Below are 17297 nucleotides of genomic sequence, written 5' to 3'. Positions count from 1 at the left end.
GATTGACACTGGGCTTAGTAGGATCGTTGTCTGTCCTCCCTTTGTCCCCCCCCTTGCCTCGTCGCGCCTTAAAACACTTGTGTATAGGCATGTTATAAATGTCATATCCTATCATAAGTCAGCAGAAAGGAATCCAACCCAAGGGTCTTGCAGTGGCTCCTGGACCTACAACCTTACTATTTGACTGTGGAGCACTGGAAAGGTTGAGATCAAGGCAACTTCGACTTCCTCTCCTGTTTTCCATGTGAAATTCCTATGTCCAGCCCACATAGGGGATGGGTATGTGAGAACCTGAGGGCTTCCTCCCATCTACTCCCCTTGGATCTTCCTCTCAGGTTGCCAGGAAAAGGACATGGCTTTTGGATCCTGACCCTGGGGATGGATATGCGAGGGAGGATCACCTGGGTGGAGGGAGCCTGGGGATTGGGGAGAGGGTGTCCTTGGGGAAAGGGTGTCTACAGGTGAGACCCTTTTTCCTATGAGAACAAATCCTACCCTCCCCCTTCCTTCATAGGTTTTTGTCAGTCCACATCTCTTCCACACACACACACACATTATGAACTGAAAGTGCATCCCTTTAGGACTGGGAAAAGTAAGAAGCAACTAGGAGAAATGCACACTTCTAGTCAGTTTCACCACTTTAGTACTGAGACGAGGAAGATGCCTATAAAGGATCAAGAATATCCTGTTAATTGGTGTAATGAGGGTCAGGCAAACTACCTGCCCCTGCAGCCTATTAAGAGGCTACCGGTGCATAAAAGCAGGCCAACCCCGCTAAGCACACCTGCCTGGAAATAAGGTGGCAGACATGCAGTGAGGAGCAGGGCCGACAGTGAGGGTGCTGTGTGTTCCCAGGGGAGTAAGGAGGTGCTCCAAGCCAACCAGGCCGCAATAGGACCATAACCCCATCACTTGTCAGTGTCACATGTTCCCAGCTGGAGCTGGGGAACACTGAGAACTCCTGACTTCCGCAGGAAGCTACCCAAGGGTTGCTCGCTTTGACTCCTGGCGTCTATCCGAGAGTAGAGAACAGAACGAAGAAGCCGCCCGGTGACTATGAGGGAGAGAATACTCGTACCGGGGTGCTCTGGGACGAATGTAGTACATTTGATATTTACACACAAGCGAAAAGCATATGAGAGGTTTTGGAAACCAAATGAAGACATAAGAAATTGTGAATCCATTACGAAGTGTTTTGGGAAATGCAATGAAGGAATAATGAGTAACGGAAAAGGTGCTAAGTATTGTGGGAAACACAACAGCAAAAATTGAATATCAATCTAAAGAGAAGACACAGAAAGCATGTGAAATTATAGCACAAGTGGAAAACAAATATGCGCAATGGTTAACTGAATTAAGCACCGAGAAACAAAGTGCAAGATGTTATGAACATTTATGAACTGAATGAAAGGCCAATGGAAAAGAAAAGTTGTTGAACTCGGAGGGGGAATCTGAATGCAAGTTGTGACAAAGCCAAAAGACTGCCAATACACAAATGGTGATTAAGCCCTAAAGCTGCCAGAGAAGGAACCGCAGCAGATGTAGAGTGCCAACATTGGTGCTAGGTGGAAAACCAGTGTTAATCAAGAAGGACTAAAGAGCATTACAAAGGACCAAGGGCTATCGGTTGCGTGACCTCTAATGGGTAGACCATGTGGTCGTACAACTATAAATAACCCAACCTGAGGAAGAGCCAAGAGCAGCAAAAGAAAAAGGCTGAAGTGAACAAGAGAATTTGTTTTGGTACAAATCAATAGTTCTACCGTTGAAGCTGACAATAATAGAGAAAAACCAGACCTATTTGGAGCGGTGCTGATCTTGGGGAAGGGAACTATAAGGAAGGCATGGTATCAAGTAGTGAACACAGACACAATGGATACAAGTTTCGAAAACCTAGATTTGGTATTTTGGTTGGGCTTGTAGAATTCTTAACTGGCCTAAACTTTGGAATGGGAGTAGTCTCGACCATTAAATCAATTACTAACAAGTCCACATCAGTCTAGTCAAAATATAAAGGCTTACACTAAAAGAACCTAACCTTGCCCTCCTTCTCAAAATGACAAATGTGGTAAGGGATTACAAAAGGAAAACAGTGTCTCAAAAGAAATGTCAGAATGGCTTAACAACTCCCTTCCACAAATTCAGCACCAAGGGGTCTAGAGAGTTTCTTAAAAAGGATAGGTGGATGGCACAGTTCTATCATACTTGCACACTTTGGCTTACTGGTACAATTCAACAGTTCAGGTTTGGGCTTCAAGCTTCTGGTAGCTCAATCACTTCCTTAGATTTTGCTGCCTTGTCATAAATACACAGTTCTAGTTTTGTCCTTCACTTTCCCACAATTTACCACAGGCTTCCCTCTGCCGGGCTCAAGCCTGTCTTTCACCTTTCTAGGTATTACACAGTTCTGCACAGATTTCCCTCTGCTGGGCTGGAGCCTGCCTTTCTCGTTGCAGGGGTTTTCCTTCCCCAAGCTTTATCCTAGGTGTCTTTTTCACTGTCGAAGACTTTCAAAACTGCAAGGATTTTACATAGACCTGGATTACCACTTCAATCTCGCTTTAAACAATTCTACAATCCACAATCTTCCTCATCTTGCCAACACCAATGCCTCTTGGTACTTGTAGTTATTATTCTCTTTAGTTTGCCCTCTTGGCTTTTTTCAAAGTTCATAAACTTTGCCCTCTTGACATATTCAGAGCTCACATACTTTGCTTTTTACTTATTCAACCTGCTTGCCTTTGGTTCCCTTTGTAATACATTTCAACTCAGAACATTTCACAGAGACTTTCAAATGTGCGATTTCGCCTTGCATGACCACTCTTTTACTTTGTGTCCATTCCTTTCCATTACACGTTTAATCAGCACATGCGCAACCTTCAACTTTTGGGTTACATTGTTAGGACTGCCTCCACCTCGGTCTCTTTGGCAATGCTGGAGACGTAGACATCCGCCAGGACATGTTCTCTCCACAAGATGGCATTCGGTTCATGTCATTGCTGGATCCTCGAGACACCGACTTGTCCTTTTGGGACTGTTATGTGCAGCGCATTGTTCCACGGAAGGAACTGTACAGACCAGCTCCATATTACGGAAGAGACCGGTAGGTCTGCTGCGTCGCTTCAATCCTTGAAAACTGACTCTCTGTACTTTGTTTCTTCCCTGAATGTTACCTTTTCTCTCTTTCGCTTCAGCTCATTGTTCCGCCTTGCCTTGTTCTTGCTCTTTCTCGCGGTCTGCCCGATCGCCACCTGTTGCTGCCTTCCCTTCTTCCTGCTTTCCCCTGGCGTGTTGCTTTCGCTGGACTTTCTCCCATCATAGTTTTCTGCCGGTTTCCCTGGTTGTGGTTACATCTCCGGACGGATTACCGTCATCTATTCCCTGGACTCCTGCTTTCTCGATAGGAACCTCATCTGGCAGTCTTCATAGCAGAACAGGGTTTTTTCCCATGTGTGGGTTTTTCCCTTTGGGCTCTGCCCATGCAACGCTCCTAGTCCACAGTGCCATTTGTGACTATAGAACGATGCTAGGGGTGTTTGACTTGCAATCAACAATTGGAAGTGCTGATGTCATTAGGTCAATCCGTTCCATGCAGAACTTGACATAGTTACTTTTGCTTTTAATACAAACCGGGCTTTTGTTGCCTTTGATAACTCACTGGTCGTCTACATTGGTCTTCTTTCATCGACTCGCTTCATGCAGCAGCCAAGGCCTCCTCTGCACCTCCCCAACTGTGCCGCTCAACAGGGAGGGTCGTGGGCCGCTTTATAACAACTTGAAGGCTTCTTTCTTACGCTCACTCGCTTTCAGTCTTAGAACGCTTACGGCTTCCCGAAAGTGTGGAATTCTCGCCTGGCTCTCTCTCGATTTTTGCAACTGCCGATCAGCCCCTTAGCCCTCCAACTTCCATAGCCTGGTTCGCATATGCTCCGAAAGAGCTGTTCTTTCTCATACCCAGCCTTGCTCAGTGTGTGCCTGTGCCCACCACCTTTTATCCTGACAGGGAGTGGTAACAAGTGGCAGGTGTGTATAGTTAGGATTACGTGGCTGACTCTGCCTGGCCTCATTACAGGGACAGAGCCATTGCAAGTCAGTAGAGGTAATCTTTCTGGTCTCATTCCTCATCTCAGTAGTGTTGTCAATGTAGAGTGGGGAGGAATTATGGGAGCTGTAGTTTCCCATAAAATAAGCAGGGTCAGGGGTTAGATGTGTTGTGTAAAAAGGAGGATACCATGTCTCACCATCAGGTGCTTCTCTGCCACTCCCCGAGGACCTCGTACCCAGGGGATACTCCCTTGCTTGTCCACCCCCAGGGTCAGGATCCATAAGCGATGGAGTTTCCCTGGCTACCTGAGTACGGGATCCCAGGTGACTAGGTTGTGAAACACCCTCTGGTTTTTCACATACCCTTCACCCTATGTGATGTGGACGAATCTGTTTCACAGGGGAACCGTGAAAATAAATCCACGTTGCTCTGATCTTTACCTTTCCGATGTTCTACTGTGAAACAGGATGGTTGTAAGTCCAGAAACCCAGAAGCCTTCGCTGTTTTATCCAGACAAGGGGAGAATGGTCAGTAACTAGGATGAATTTTCTTCCCAGTAGGTAATATTTGAGGTAAAGGTTGGCCCATTTGATGGCTAATGCTTCGAATTCTAACACTGAATAGTTCTTTTCTCTGGGAAATAACTTGTGACAGGCAAATATAGAATGTTCCTAAGCCGTCGTGTATTTGGGATATTACAGCCCCCAGTCCAGTCAGAGAGGCGTCAGTCCGAAGTATACACTCTTGAGAAGCCTTCAACTTTCAGTATAGGTGTAACGCTCACCTGATTCTCGCAGAGGCGCCGGTCTTGACTGGGCGACTACCGTATCTTCAAAGGTGATGTGTAGCACCCGGTTGGCTCTTTGGGCTGGACCTCTGTGCACAGTATGCCTGAATTCAAGAGTAAGATGTCTTAGGTAAGTGAATGCCGAGCTCTCCATCTGCCTCGGGGCAGGGTGCTGTAACCAGTTTCTTCACTGGATAGGTAGCGCAGGCCTCTTGACTTCAGAGGACTGCTGTCCATCGTTTACTGCACGAACGGTAAGTTTCGAGTAATTCTATTGTCTTTAAAGTCTTTAGTAATGATGTCTCTTGTTTTGCAGGGTTCCGGCGATGGCGGATGACGGGCTGAAGTGAGTTGAAGATGGAGTCCGTGTGATGAATAGAAGCGCCTGGAAGCACGTAAGTAAGCGCTTGTTGCCTGCTTCACGATGCGCTCTAACTGTCTTTTTATTTTGCAGGTACGAGTTCGGAGCGGCTGCAGGGTGCCGGAATACCCACTGGGTTGGATGTGGAAAGGAGTAATGGCACGTGAGTATTAAAGTTCCCCAATGTCTTTAAACGCACCTTGTTTTGTCTTTCAGATGCGGGATGCAGCGCCGAAGGCCTCCGGAGTGTGCGAAGAGTTGGTAAGCTTTTGTCTTTCAGATGCCGGAATGCAGTGTGAAGACCTCCCGAGCGCACGAAGAGTAGGTAAGCCTTTGTCTTTCAGATGCCGGAATGCTAACCTGTTCTTTCTTGTCTTTATAGGTGTTGCTGAAGACTGGATTCAGGATGGTAAGCCTTTTTCCTTAGGCCCAGGATCCGATGCAGAAGACACGATGAGCGTTCTGCTGCAGAGGATGCAGAATAACGCAAAGCAAGATTCATCCACCGGGTGTGGTTTAAATAGCCTCCTGTAGTGCTTAGGTGTCTCCTTCCACAGCCACGCCTAGGTAAGAAAAGAGTTCCTGCTTTCCAGAAGAGTTCCAGTGTTCTGAATCTAGGGAGTGGCTCCTGCCCCACCCAACAGGAAAAGTAGTTCCAAACAGAAGAGGATCAGAGGCTCAACTGGCAGGCAAGTAAGCAGCATGGTCTGCTGCAGGTAAGTCCACCCAAGCATTATGAGCCCGGCGCTTCCAGCGCTGGGACTGGGCATATTTATGAGCCTGGTGCCACTGGCGCCAGGACTGGGTCCAAAAGGTCCCAATTGGGACTGGTTGGCACTCGGAACCTGGGTTATGGATCTGCTTCCAAGGGAGTTGGGAAAACCCTGACCTTTTGGAAGCAGAGATCATGACAATAGGATTCTGACATAAAGTTAAACTATTATAACAGATTTCTTCCTCATCAGTCCAACAAATCTTTTTCAGTTAAGTGTTTTTTTAGCTTGTCTATCAGTCTGGATGGTTTTTCAGAGAAAATAGGGACAAACCTGCAATAGTATCCAATTAGACCCATAAATTCTCTAAGGTCTCATTTGGTATTGGGTGTTGGTGCATTTGCTTTTCCGTTCTCTTGCTGAGGCTGTATACTACCATTTCCTACAAAGAAACAGATATTTTACAGCCGACTGAGCTAGCTTACATTTTCTAGCACTAGCTGTCAGCCCGGCTTTTTGTAGGGCTCTCATAATGCTGTATAGATGATAAAGATGGTCTTCCCATGTTTGGCTATGAATAATATCAATAGACACCCTGCGGAAATCAGAATAGGGCTGTAAAATCCCATCCATTAGTCTTTGGAAAGTCGCTGGTGCGCCGTATAAACCAAAGGGCAGGACCTTGAATTTGAAAAGTCCTATCAGCGTTGAAAATGTTTTTTTTTTTCTTTGTTGGGTCACGTAAGGGAACCTACCAGTATTCCTTAGTTAAATCTAATGTTGACAAGAAAACTGCATTCCCCAACTTATCTATCAGGTCATCTATACGAGGCGTGGGATATACATCAAAGCCTGAGATAGAGTTAAGATGCCTAAAATCTATGCAAAATCTCCATGTTTGGTCTGGTTTGGTCACTAGTACTTGTATTTTGTATTTTATTTATTTGCAGGGGAGTTGCTAGGTCTGGAAAAGATCCGGGGCTACGCTGATGTCGGAACTGTTGGGACTGGGGGCTAGCTAGACTTTTGGCTGTAGCTCCTGAGATTCTATCCGGGGCTACAACCAAAAGATCAGGGGCTATAGCCCCCTTACTCCCCCCTAGCAACGCCCCTGTTTATTTGTATAGCGCACCAGGCCCAGGGGCAACCGGGCGCGTCACTTAGTTACAACATAAGAAAAACAGACAGAACCATAATTACAAAGTTTACAAGTATAATACAGAATTTACAGGTATAATAATAGCAATGAGAGGACAAGCAGATTATATATACATTTACAAATTAAGCAGAGAACCCAGAGCTAAATGTCCTGGGTGGCCAGCCAGCTTTTTGTAAGGTGTTTGAATCTCGGGAATGAGGGTTCTGCTCTAAGCTCATTAGGAAGCGTGTTCCAGAGTTTAGCTGCCAAGATAAGGAAGCTAATTCCACCTGATCTTTGGAGATTGAAACGTGGAACCTCAAGGCAGTTTAAATGAGCCATTCTGCGGGGTCTAATGGAGTTGTGGAGGGCTAATCGGTTGGCCAGGTAGCAGGGAGCTTGGTTATGAAGGCATTTGTGGGTAAGAGCCAGGGTTTACAATGGGAGTTAACCAAGGACTTGAAGAAGGCTTGATAACGTTAGCCCTGAGCATACTCTCTACTTCGTCAATAATTATCTTTTTCCTTTCCTGTGACTTTTAGTGAACTACTTTCCCTGGTGGTGTTCATATATAGTGGTATGTTCTGTGTACCCTCCCTGGAGTCTCGCAAAATACATCAGGAAATGCGGAAACAAGATTGTTCAAAGTTTCTTTCTTATCATTGGGGAGTTCCTGGGATATTAGTTATACGTTATCGAATTCCTGGGGTGCCAAAAAAGAATATGTAGGAGTGTGAAAGAACTCTGGATTTTCTTTTCACTCCTTTAGAAGGTTGATGTGGTAGATATGAATCTTTTGGCGTCATTCTGGTTAGGCTGCTTTGTAGTTGCATGTTCCCACCTGTTCCAACACCTCATAAGACCCGTGCGACTTCGAGCTTAATTTATTCTTTTAAGTTGGCAAGAGAACCTGAACTTTTTGACCCACAGAAAACGTTCTTACATTTACTTTTTTATCATATGAAAGCTTTTGTTGCTATGGAGTTTTTTCCATGGGGGTACGGACAAAAAAAGACCTTACTAAGTTCATGCATTCTCATAACTGAGTTGCGGTATAAGACAGTGGTATTGTGGCCTCCTCCCTCTCTTACCAGGTTTCCCAGAGCATGTCCAAGACATCCCTTTGCTCTCTGCCACACAATATCTCAAAGGGTGAAAATCCGTGAGTTGCTTGAGGGGGTTTTCTCACAGCAAACAGGGCACATGGAATCATGCGATCCAAATCTTTCCCACCTTCATCAACTCACTTTCTTAGGTTTTCAGAGGCTTATTAAATCATTCTACAAATCCATCTGTTTGAGAATGATAAACGTAGGTTCTTAACCTAGTGATATGAAGTAAATCTTTAACTTCTTCCATGAGCTTACTTATAACGTTTGTTCCTTGATCTGTAAAATTCCTTTTGGGAACCTGACCCGGGAAAAGAATGGTTGCAGATGTTTTAATATTTGCTGGGTCATACTATTTCTCATGGAGAAGGCGTCAGGATACCTGGTAGCATAATCAACAATCACTAAGAAAAATGTATTTCCCAGTTTAGAGGTTTCAAGGGGTCCACTGATGTCCATCCCGAGTCAGGAGAATGGGACCATTATTATAGGTAGTGGATTTAAAGGGGCAGGTGGAGGAATGTTTGTGTTGGTCTTTGACATATATCCCATTTCTGCACATTTTTTAATATCGCCAAATATTCCTGGCCAATAAAACTTTCCACTGATATGGGCTTGGGTTTTAACAAGTCCTATATGTCCCCCTGTTAAATGTGAGTGGGCAATTTCCAGAAATCTTTTACAATGGGTTTTGGGTATTAACAACTGGGTGTTACATGTTCCATCCAGAACCTAGGACTACTCTCTCCATCACCTCCTGTTCTGTCTCTTCTTTTAACTGGGGAAGTAAAGCCCTTTCAAGAATCCTTTGTGCTATTTTATCCCCAGGATGTATGTCAAATGATGTCTTCCCATGATTGTGTAAAAGTACTTTCACATCTCCCCTGAAATCCAGATCAATAACTCCTGCGGGTACATCTAGTCCAAATTTCCAAGCTAAACCAGATTTGGGGACTAGTCTGATGTAGCATCCAGGAAGAGATATTAGAACTAGGTCAGTGGGAATCATACTCCTTTTTCCTGGAGGGATGGATGCTTCCCTACTACTGCAGATGTTGAATCCAATAGAATCTTTGTAGCTTCAATGGGGTTTGAGGCTCCATTACTTAGTTTCTGAAATGTTAGGGTTCCCCAATTTGTTTCAATTGAGTTTGCATCCCACTTCTAACACCATATGTAAGGAAGAAAGTAGTAGACACAGACACAGTGGATGAAGTTTCGAAAACCTTTATTTGGTATTTTGATTGGGTTGGTAGACTTCCTAACTGGCCCTAACTCTAAAATGGGAGAAGTCTCGACCATTAACAAACACGTCCACATCAGTCCAGTCAAAATAAAAAGACTGATCGTAAAAAAAACGAACCTTGCCCACCTTCTAAAAATGGCAAATGTGTTAAGGGGATACAAAAGGAAAATAGTGTCTCAAAAGAAATGTCAGAATGGCTTAAGTAACAACTCCCTTCCCTACGTTCAGCACTTTTTTTTTCTTAAAAAGGATAGGTAGATGCACATATCCGTCTTGCACACTTTGGCTTCCTGGTACAATTCAACAGTTCAGGCTTGGGCTTCAAGCTTCTGGTAGTTCAATCACTTCCTTAGGCTTCACCTGCCTTATAAATACACAGTTCTAGTTTTTTCCTTCATTTTCCCACAAATCACCACAGGCTTCCCTCGCCGGGTAAGAGCCTGCCGCTGTGTACACATTCATTTTGTCAATTTCTCACAGTTGTGCACATGCTTCCCTCTGCCGCGCTCAAGCCTGTCTTTCTCTCTGTGGGGGTTCCCTTCCCCACGTTTTATCCTAGGTGTTTTTTTCACCGTCCAAGATTTTCGAAATTGCAAGGATTTTACGTAGACCTCTGCATGAACACTTCGACCTCTCCTTTAAACAATTCTACAATCCACAATCTTCCTCACCTTGCAACACCATTGCCTCTTGGTACTTGTAGTTCGTATTCTCTTTGGTTTGCCCTCTTGGCCTTTTTCAAAGATCATATACTTTTCCCTCTTGGTATATTCATAGTCATATACTTTGCTTTGTCACTTATTCAACTTTCCTTCAGTATCGCAGTTACTTTCTTGCCTTTGGTTCCCGTTGTAATGCACTTCAACTCAGAACCTTTCACAGAGACTTTCGAGTGTGCGATTCTGTCTCGCAGGACCACTCTTACTTTATCCATTCCTTTTACAATTCAGCAATTGTCTTTTCCATTGCTTGTTTTATCAGCACATGCACAACCTTCAACTTTTGGGTTACAGTTACTTTCGCTTTTAATACAAACCAGGCCTTTGTTACCTTCAATAACTCACTGGTCATAGTAATTGGTCTTCTTTCGTCAACGCTCTTCATACAGCAGTCAAGGCTGTTGCCAGCGCCTCCGATGCTCCACCCCAACTCAGCCGTTCACCCAGGAGGGTCATGGGCCGCTTACTAACAACTTAAAGGCTTCTTTCTTCTGCTCACTCGGTTTCATTCTTAGAACGGTTATGGCTTCCCTATAGTGTGGAATTCTGCCTAGCTCTCTCTCTTGAACTTTGAAACTGCCGAGTAGCCCCTGGCCTTCCAACCTCCATAGCCTGGTTTGCATCAGCCCCGAAAGAGCTGTCCCTTCTTGTACCCAGCCGAGTGTGCCTGTGCATGCCACCTTTTATCCTGACAGGGAGTGTTAACAAGTGGCAGGTGTGTATAGTTAGGATTACGTGGCTGACTCTGCCTGGCCCCGTTACAGGAACAGAGCCATTGCAACCCAGTAGAGGTAATCTTTCTTGCCTCATTCATCATCTTCCTCGGCTCAATAGTGTTGTCAATGTAAAGTGGGGAGGAATTATGGGAGCTGTAGTTTCCCATAAAATAAGTAGGGACAGGGGTTAGATGGGTTGCGGAATAAGGGGGATACCATGTCTTACCATGGGGTGCTTGTCCCCACTCCCCGAGGACCCCCTACCCAGGTGATCCTCCCTTACTTGTCCACCCCGAGGGTCGGGATCCAAAAACAATGGCCTTTCCCTGGCCACCTGAGTACGAGATCCCAGGGGTCTAGGTTGTGAAACACCCTCGGGTTTTTCACAGAACCCTGAGGTATATTTAAAATGTGTTTGTTCTTGGGGAAGGGAACCCTGAGATATCTTGAAACTTTGCAATATTGGTGAAAACCAAGAGACTTGAACAATTTGGAACTGTGTTAATCTCAGGGAAGGGAACCCTGAGATATCCTGGAGCTGTCGTGAACTGAGAGCCTTGAGGTATTTTTGGAATTGTGTTAGTTAGGGTAGGGAACCGCGAGTCCTGTTTCTTTGTGGAACTATTTTGAAGTTGGGGAAGGGGAAGCTGAACCTAGCCCGAGCTAGAAGACGCTCAGAACTTTATTTTGAACACTGTTCATTTTGGTGCTGCCATTCCACATATTGTATGCCTTTAGTTGTGAGGGCTAATATAGGTTTTGGACACAGACAGACTTTTAAGTTGAACTTACTGACACAGACGACCGTTAGATTCTTTAGATAGAGAAATCCCACTTTAGCATAGGACAAGTTGGGCCTTAATCCATCCTGATATATACAACAAAGTTATTTTTGTTAAGAAAGTGAATCTGTTGTCTGTATCTTGCTTCATGCTTCCTTCACAGGACACTGATTACATCACTGGCATGTTTCCAGAGAAAGAGGGCAGGCATGAACTGCGTCATTGGACCGTATATACTACAGACAAAACTGACCGAAAATTACAGACTCAGTAATGGTCCAGGATGTGCCAATTGGTCAAAGTTCTACTAGACTGTGGTAGAAAGAGAACCGATATCCGAGCGAATATATGACCACTCGTAAAGAGCTGAACCCAGGTGTCCTGTTTCAGATAATCTGCATCAGTGGGTACGTGGAACCCTCCTCGCTGGCCACCATTAACATCAAGGTCCTACAAAAAGGCTTAACAGGTCAACTACCATGACTCTTTCAGGAAGGGATGGGGACCCCTCTCAATGTGGGTTGGTAGGCCTGTCAGGGTGGAAGACAAAGCTAGTCATACACCAGAGGGGCAAGGTGGCAGTTGGGAGGGCCTCCGTCCCTGTCCCTTCCCTATGCCTGTATAATTGACAGTGGTACCACTCTTGATCACTGCATACCCATATTTCCCAGTGCTGGGCAGTATTTTTCTGTTTTTTCTAGAGCACTACAAGAACCAGCAGCCCCAGCGGTAGACTGTAGCGGAACAGCCCGGCAGAGCCTCTCAATGAACAGATGGTCTCAGTGCACCCCTGCAGGCATCTTAACAGCTTAGACCCACTGTGTGACACGAGAAGGGACCAGTATGTATGCAGAAATTGCATCCGCTTTCCACATCTACCATGCTCGACTGTATTAGAGCCGTGGAGCAGGACTGTGGTGAACAGACTGTTGTCGGCACAAACCAAACTCACACTATCACCAGTAATAGAGCCTTAGAGCAGCTTGTTAGAGTCAATCACATTAAGTTTCTGAACACTCACATGAACTGGAACTCTGATTAGTGGCCACAAATAATGACCAGTGACAGACCTGCATGCAAGAAAGGGATGGGGATTATACCCCCTTATATGGACAGGAATGTTTTTAACACTTCCTAGGTGGGGAAGTCAGGCAGAGATTAGCCTGGGGAGAATCAGTAGAAACAGAAGGGGAGGATACAAGAAACAGGGGAGAGCAAGGTATGAGTTGTTCGGGTGATGTCAGAGGAGGAGGCGGCAGACCAAGAGACCAGAAGTAGGAAGGACGATGGAAAGAAGTATGGAGGCAGTTTACAGCAAGGATGATGTATTAGTTGGTCAAAGAAAGTGGTACTGTTGTGAAAGTGGCAGTAGGAGAGTAGGGCGTGAGTGAAAGGTGATAGAGTGAAAGGAGGGTGATTGAGGATATGGTGCAGTTGTGTAGTAGTGGTGTGACGGTAGCAGTACTAGAGGAGGCATAGTGCTGTGGAGGTGGGATTAGTAGTAGGAGGAGAAATAGTGTGGCAGAGGGTGGTGAAAGAGTAGTGTGGTGGGAGTAGTGTGGAAGAAGTAGGAGGTGAAGTATCAGAAGGAAAGAGGTGGGAGTAGTGGTTTTGTAGGTGAGGAGAGCAGTGGGAATTATGTTCGGAGGGTGGAGGTAGATTGTAGTGAGAGAGACATTCGAGGGAGGGGTTATCATCGGAGGAGCAGATAATAGAATAGTGGGAGAAGAGCAAGAGGAAAGGAGGGGAGGAGAATAGAAAAGTCCAGAAATCAGTAGGAGGGTGTGGAAGATCAGGTGAGTGACTGGAGGGCACCATTCAATCTGTGACCCATGTGACATTGCCAGTAAACTGGCCTTGTCAAGTGTGGGTGGCAACTCCTCTCAGTCAGGGCGTGAGGCCAACCAGGGAGAAAACCAGTTGCATCCCTACCCCTGAGTTTGGAGGTGACAGTTGCGAGTCCCCCAATTCCTGCCCCCACCCCATGTGCTGATATGTTTCTGGACAGACTACTAATTGATCATGCTGTGCCTCAAACAAGTCTGCAAACGCCCTATTTGACACAACACTGGAGAAGGAGGGGAAGGAGGAGACGAGCTCCAGCAGCAACTCGAGAGCCCCCTATACCACTGGGCAACAAAACAGGAGAAAGACTCCCCTCCCCTAAGAGACCTACTAGGAGACCCCACAAAGAGAGGTCCCGGACCTCAAACATCAGCGTTTGCCTTCTCGAGCCACCAGATTCAGTATGCAGTGAGCCCAGATAGCGAAGGTGGGCTGGCCTTAGCCCTAATAATTATGACCTTTTGCTACACACACATTCCAGGTGTTGAAGACAGGACCAGATTGGTCAACAAGAGCTATCCAATACAAGCAAAAAAGGGGAATATAAGGAGGCAGCAGGAAGTGTGAGTTTTTAAGGTGAGTTCAGAAGCAATGGTGTAGGACAACCAGGTGCAAAAAGAAAGAAGGAAGGAGGGACAGTGTGTGGAGGTGATTTGTTGAACAGTTGAGGTATTGTCTATGAAGTGATAGTGATTCGGCAGTGTGTGCCTGATTGTATGGCGAGTGGGTAAACAAGACCGAATAAGGAGTGATGGTGAAGCAAACTTGCATGTTTCAAAGGAGGGTGCTTGAATAGTGATGTGGAGAGTATTGTTGGAGGGATGAGTACTAGTGGTAGTAAGGAGAAGGACATAGTAGTGTTGAGGAGGGAGTAGTTGTGTGGAGAATATAGTAGTAGTGTGAAGAGGGAGTAGTGAAAGCATTAACATAAAAGGGTGGAGGAAATACTTAGGAGAAGTGAGTACCCTGAAGGGACAGAAGAGTGGTGGGAGGAGTGAGATAGAGCAGACAAGAGGAAATAGTAGATACAGGAGAGGCAAGAGTGGGCGTGTTAAAAGAAGCTTGAATGACACCGTGTTTTTATAATACCTCATCCCAAAACCCATTATTTCATTAACTGGATAGACTAGCGACAATTAGGAAGTCGTGGAGGAAGGTTAGACAGATAACATTTAGATTATCATCCCTTTGACAGTAGGGGTCAATATTTCATAGCACTAACCGGGGATTATAGATGCCTGGGTTAGCGAGGAGGGTCATGGCGAGATAAGAGAAAGAGGGACGGCCATATGGCCCTTGAACTATCTCTGCTAGTTGGAGTGATTCTTGTGCCATCTGTGACACCCGGATAGGTGTGTCCTAGATTGTTCCCTGAGGAAGTCTAGATAGATAAGACATTTACCTTAAGGCTATCATTTATAGATAGATAGCTTGCAGATGGTTGGCGTTATCGATCACTAGCACCAGTCTGAGGCAGAAGGAAGCCTGGGCTATGGAGGGACTGCCACCCACAGTTTATAAAAAAGAGGGCTCAACATTAGGCCTCTTGAAAAGAAAAATAAAAAACCTTAAAACTCATCTAGAAGTGTGTGTGTTTTTGAGGCCCTCTTTGTGACCCCACCTATCGCACTGTTTATAATGTGGTGAATCATTGTGTTTCTCTAATCCGTTGACCATAGTCAGGCAACCTCATAGCAACACAATTCAAAGTTCCCTGATAACATTTAAACCTCAGTCTTATGACACATTTTGTCTATCCCATGCACTTTGATTGTGACCTTTCCTAATGTTTTCTCAGCATTGTTATTGGTATATGGGCGGTAATTAATTATTAATTTCAAGGTTCATTCCTTTAAATAGGCACAATGTATGGGAGACTAGAAGGATGCAGATCATTTCGAGATTTGTAATACACCTACTGTGCCATTATGATTTCAGCAGATATCTATTAATGCTCAACACAACTTTCACCTATAGGTTTAGCACAAAGCCTGCATGATCTCTTGACCAACGCTCTGCACCCACTACTAGAAGGTCCTTTGACTCTATTTACAAAGCTATTTGCCTTGCTTCTTCTACAAGCCATACCAGCTACAAAAAATTTGAACTCCTGATTCTGGGTATTTAAACAAGTTCCACACCTTCTGGTCATCAACCTTCTTTGTGCACTCCAGCAAATAGCCAGTCAGTTGCTGCTAGGCACCATGAACCACTGCATGTGCAAATCCTCAAATTCAATGGGACTGGGGTACATTGAATAGTAGAACCAGTACACAGTAACTGAACATGTGCACGGCCCTAGGTTTAATTAGGGAGCCATGTAACACTGTTCTGAAAGTAAGTTCTATGAAGTCTTTGCATGTGTAGTAGAATGGATTTGTTGGTGTTGACACATTTTCTAAAGGTGCCATAATCGTTTTCTAAATCTCTTCTTGGATGCTAATTATGCCTTTCATTTAATCATAACAGGTGATGAGACAATGTATAAAAGAGAAAAATTTGTCAAGTCACAGAAAAGTGCTGGAAACAAAACGCAATGCAAAGACCCTTCCAGGGATATCAAGACAAATCAACCTGAAAGCCCGGAGATGGGAACAAGCGATGGAAACCAAGCATGGACACAAAATAATGAAGAAGTAGAACCGAATAATGGAGATCAGTTAACATATCCACAGAGAGAGGGCAATCCAACATTCAAAAAATATATGTGCTCTATATGTTCAAAATGTTTCATTCGAAAGAGAAATTTATTAAGGCACCAGAGAGCACATGCAGGAATAAGATACGATTGTAGTGAATGTGAGAAAAGCTTCTCTCAGAAGAGCGATCTTGCAGTACACCAGCGGATACATGCAGAGAATAACCCATACACATGTGATTACTGTAACAAAAGCTTCAGCAGTAAAAGCAATCTTAACCATCATAAAAGAAAACACCCATTTATGTATCCAGGTCATTTTTATAACATGACTTAACTGTGCTTTGTTCTGATCATTGTATGTATGAACAACCTAATTTTCAGCATTAGTCTTGTGTTAGAGAGGAGAAAATACAATAGCCAGACTGATGCATTGTACGCTTTCTCAAACTAATCAAGTATCATATCATGGAGCCAGTGAAGTAATGAACCAAATGAGTTTACACAGGGATCCCTTTTTCTTGGCAATAGCACTAATTACTCAAATACAAACTCATAATACATAGAAACAAATCCATGCAGTCATTCGAATCTACACACATTCTGAACAACATGAATAATGAAAAGATTTGTGTTTGTGGGCCATCCTGAAAGTAAAAGAATACTTTTCTTTTAGACACAGGCACATTAATAAACGTGTATTCAGTACGTAATTCTGAATGGGAAACTGTTGTCTGCGAACCATGAAACTAGAGCTTGATACTTAATTTCAACTCTTTGCCAAATTGTATGATCTTTACTGTATCAACACTGTGTTTCCATACAGGCCACACACAAGTATTCTGTACTAAATAAACATGGACTTCATAATAATAAATAATACATTGTTTTAAATAGTACATGGAACTGAGACTATTCATGTGAGTGTTGAAAAGGAAATCCCATTTAACTGTACTCTTTAGTCCAGCAAACTTTACCTGACATTTTAACATTGTAATTTTCCTATTAAAAAGTTAACACTTTGGTTGAGATCTCAAAGCTAGGCCCAGGGTACCGCTTACAGATCCATTTAGATCGGTGTGTTTAATGATGCCGAAGCATGGTAACCTGGGGAAACTATAGGCTTCATTCAAAGGTCAGTGGTGCAGTCAATATTTGGCTTTAATTCTGTTGCCAAATTACTGACAGCTCTACCACA

General features: G+C 44.4%; 1 protein-coding gene across 5 annotated transcripts in view; it reads left to right on the top strand.

Moving 5' to 3' along the window:
* The window catches only part of LOC138521162 (zinc finger protein 510-like), a 392105-nt gene extending 375107 nt beyond the window's left edge, over positions 1-16998 (top strand). For all 5 annotated transcript variants that reach the window (XM_069633749.1, XM_069633751.1, XM_069633750.1 and 2 more), the window contains one exon: positions 15931-16998. In XM_069633749.1, coding sequence (XP_069489850.1) covers positions 15931-16436 — 506 coding nt within the window. In that variant the 3' untranslated portion in view covers positions 16437-16998. The remainder of the gene's footprint in view (positions 1-15930) is intronic.
* Positions 16999-17297: the final 299 nt, after the last annotated feature.

This window comes from Ambystoma mexicanum, chromosome 13 (assembly GCF_040938575.1).
Source record: "Ambystoma mexicanum isolate Mex_15411 chromosome 13, UKY_AmexF1_1, whole genome shotgun sequence".
NCBI lineage: Eukaryota > Metazoa > Chordata > Amphibia > Caudata > Ambystomatidae > Ambystoma > Ambystoma mexicanum.
Note: the sequence above shows the minus strand (reverse complement) of the source record. Positions and strands in the feature narration are given on the sequence as shown.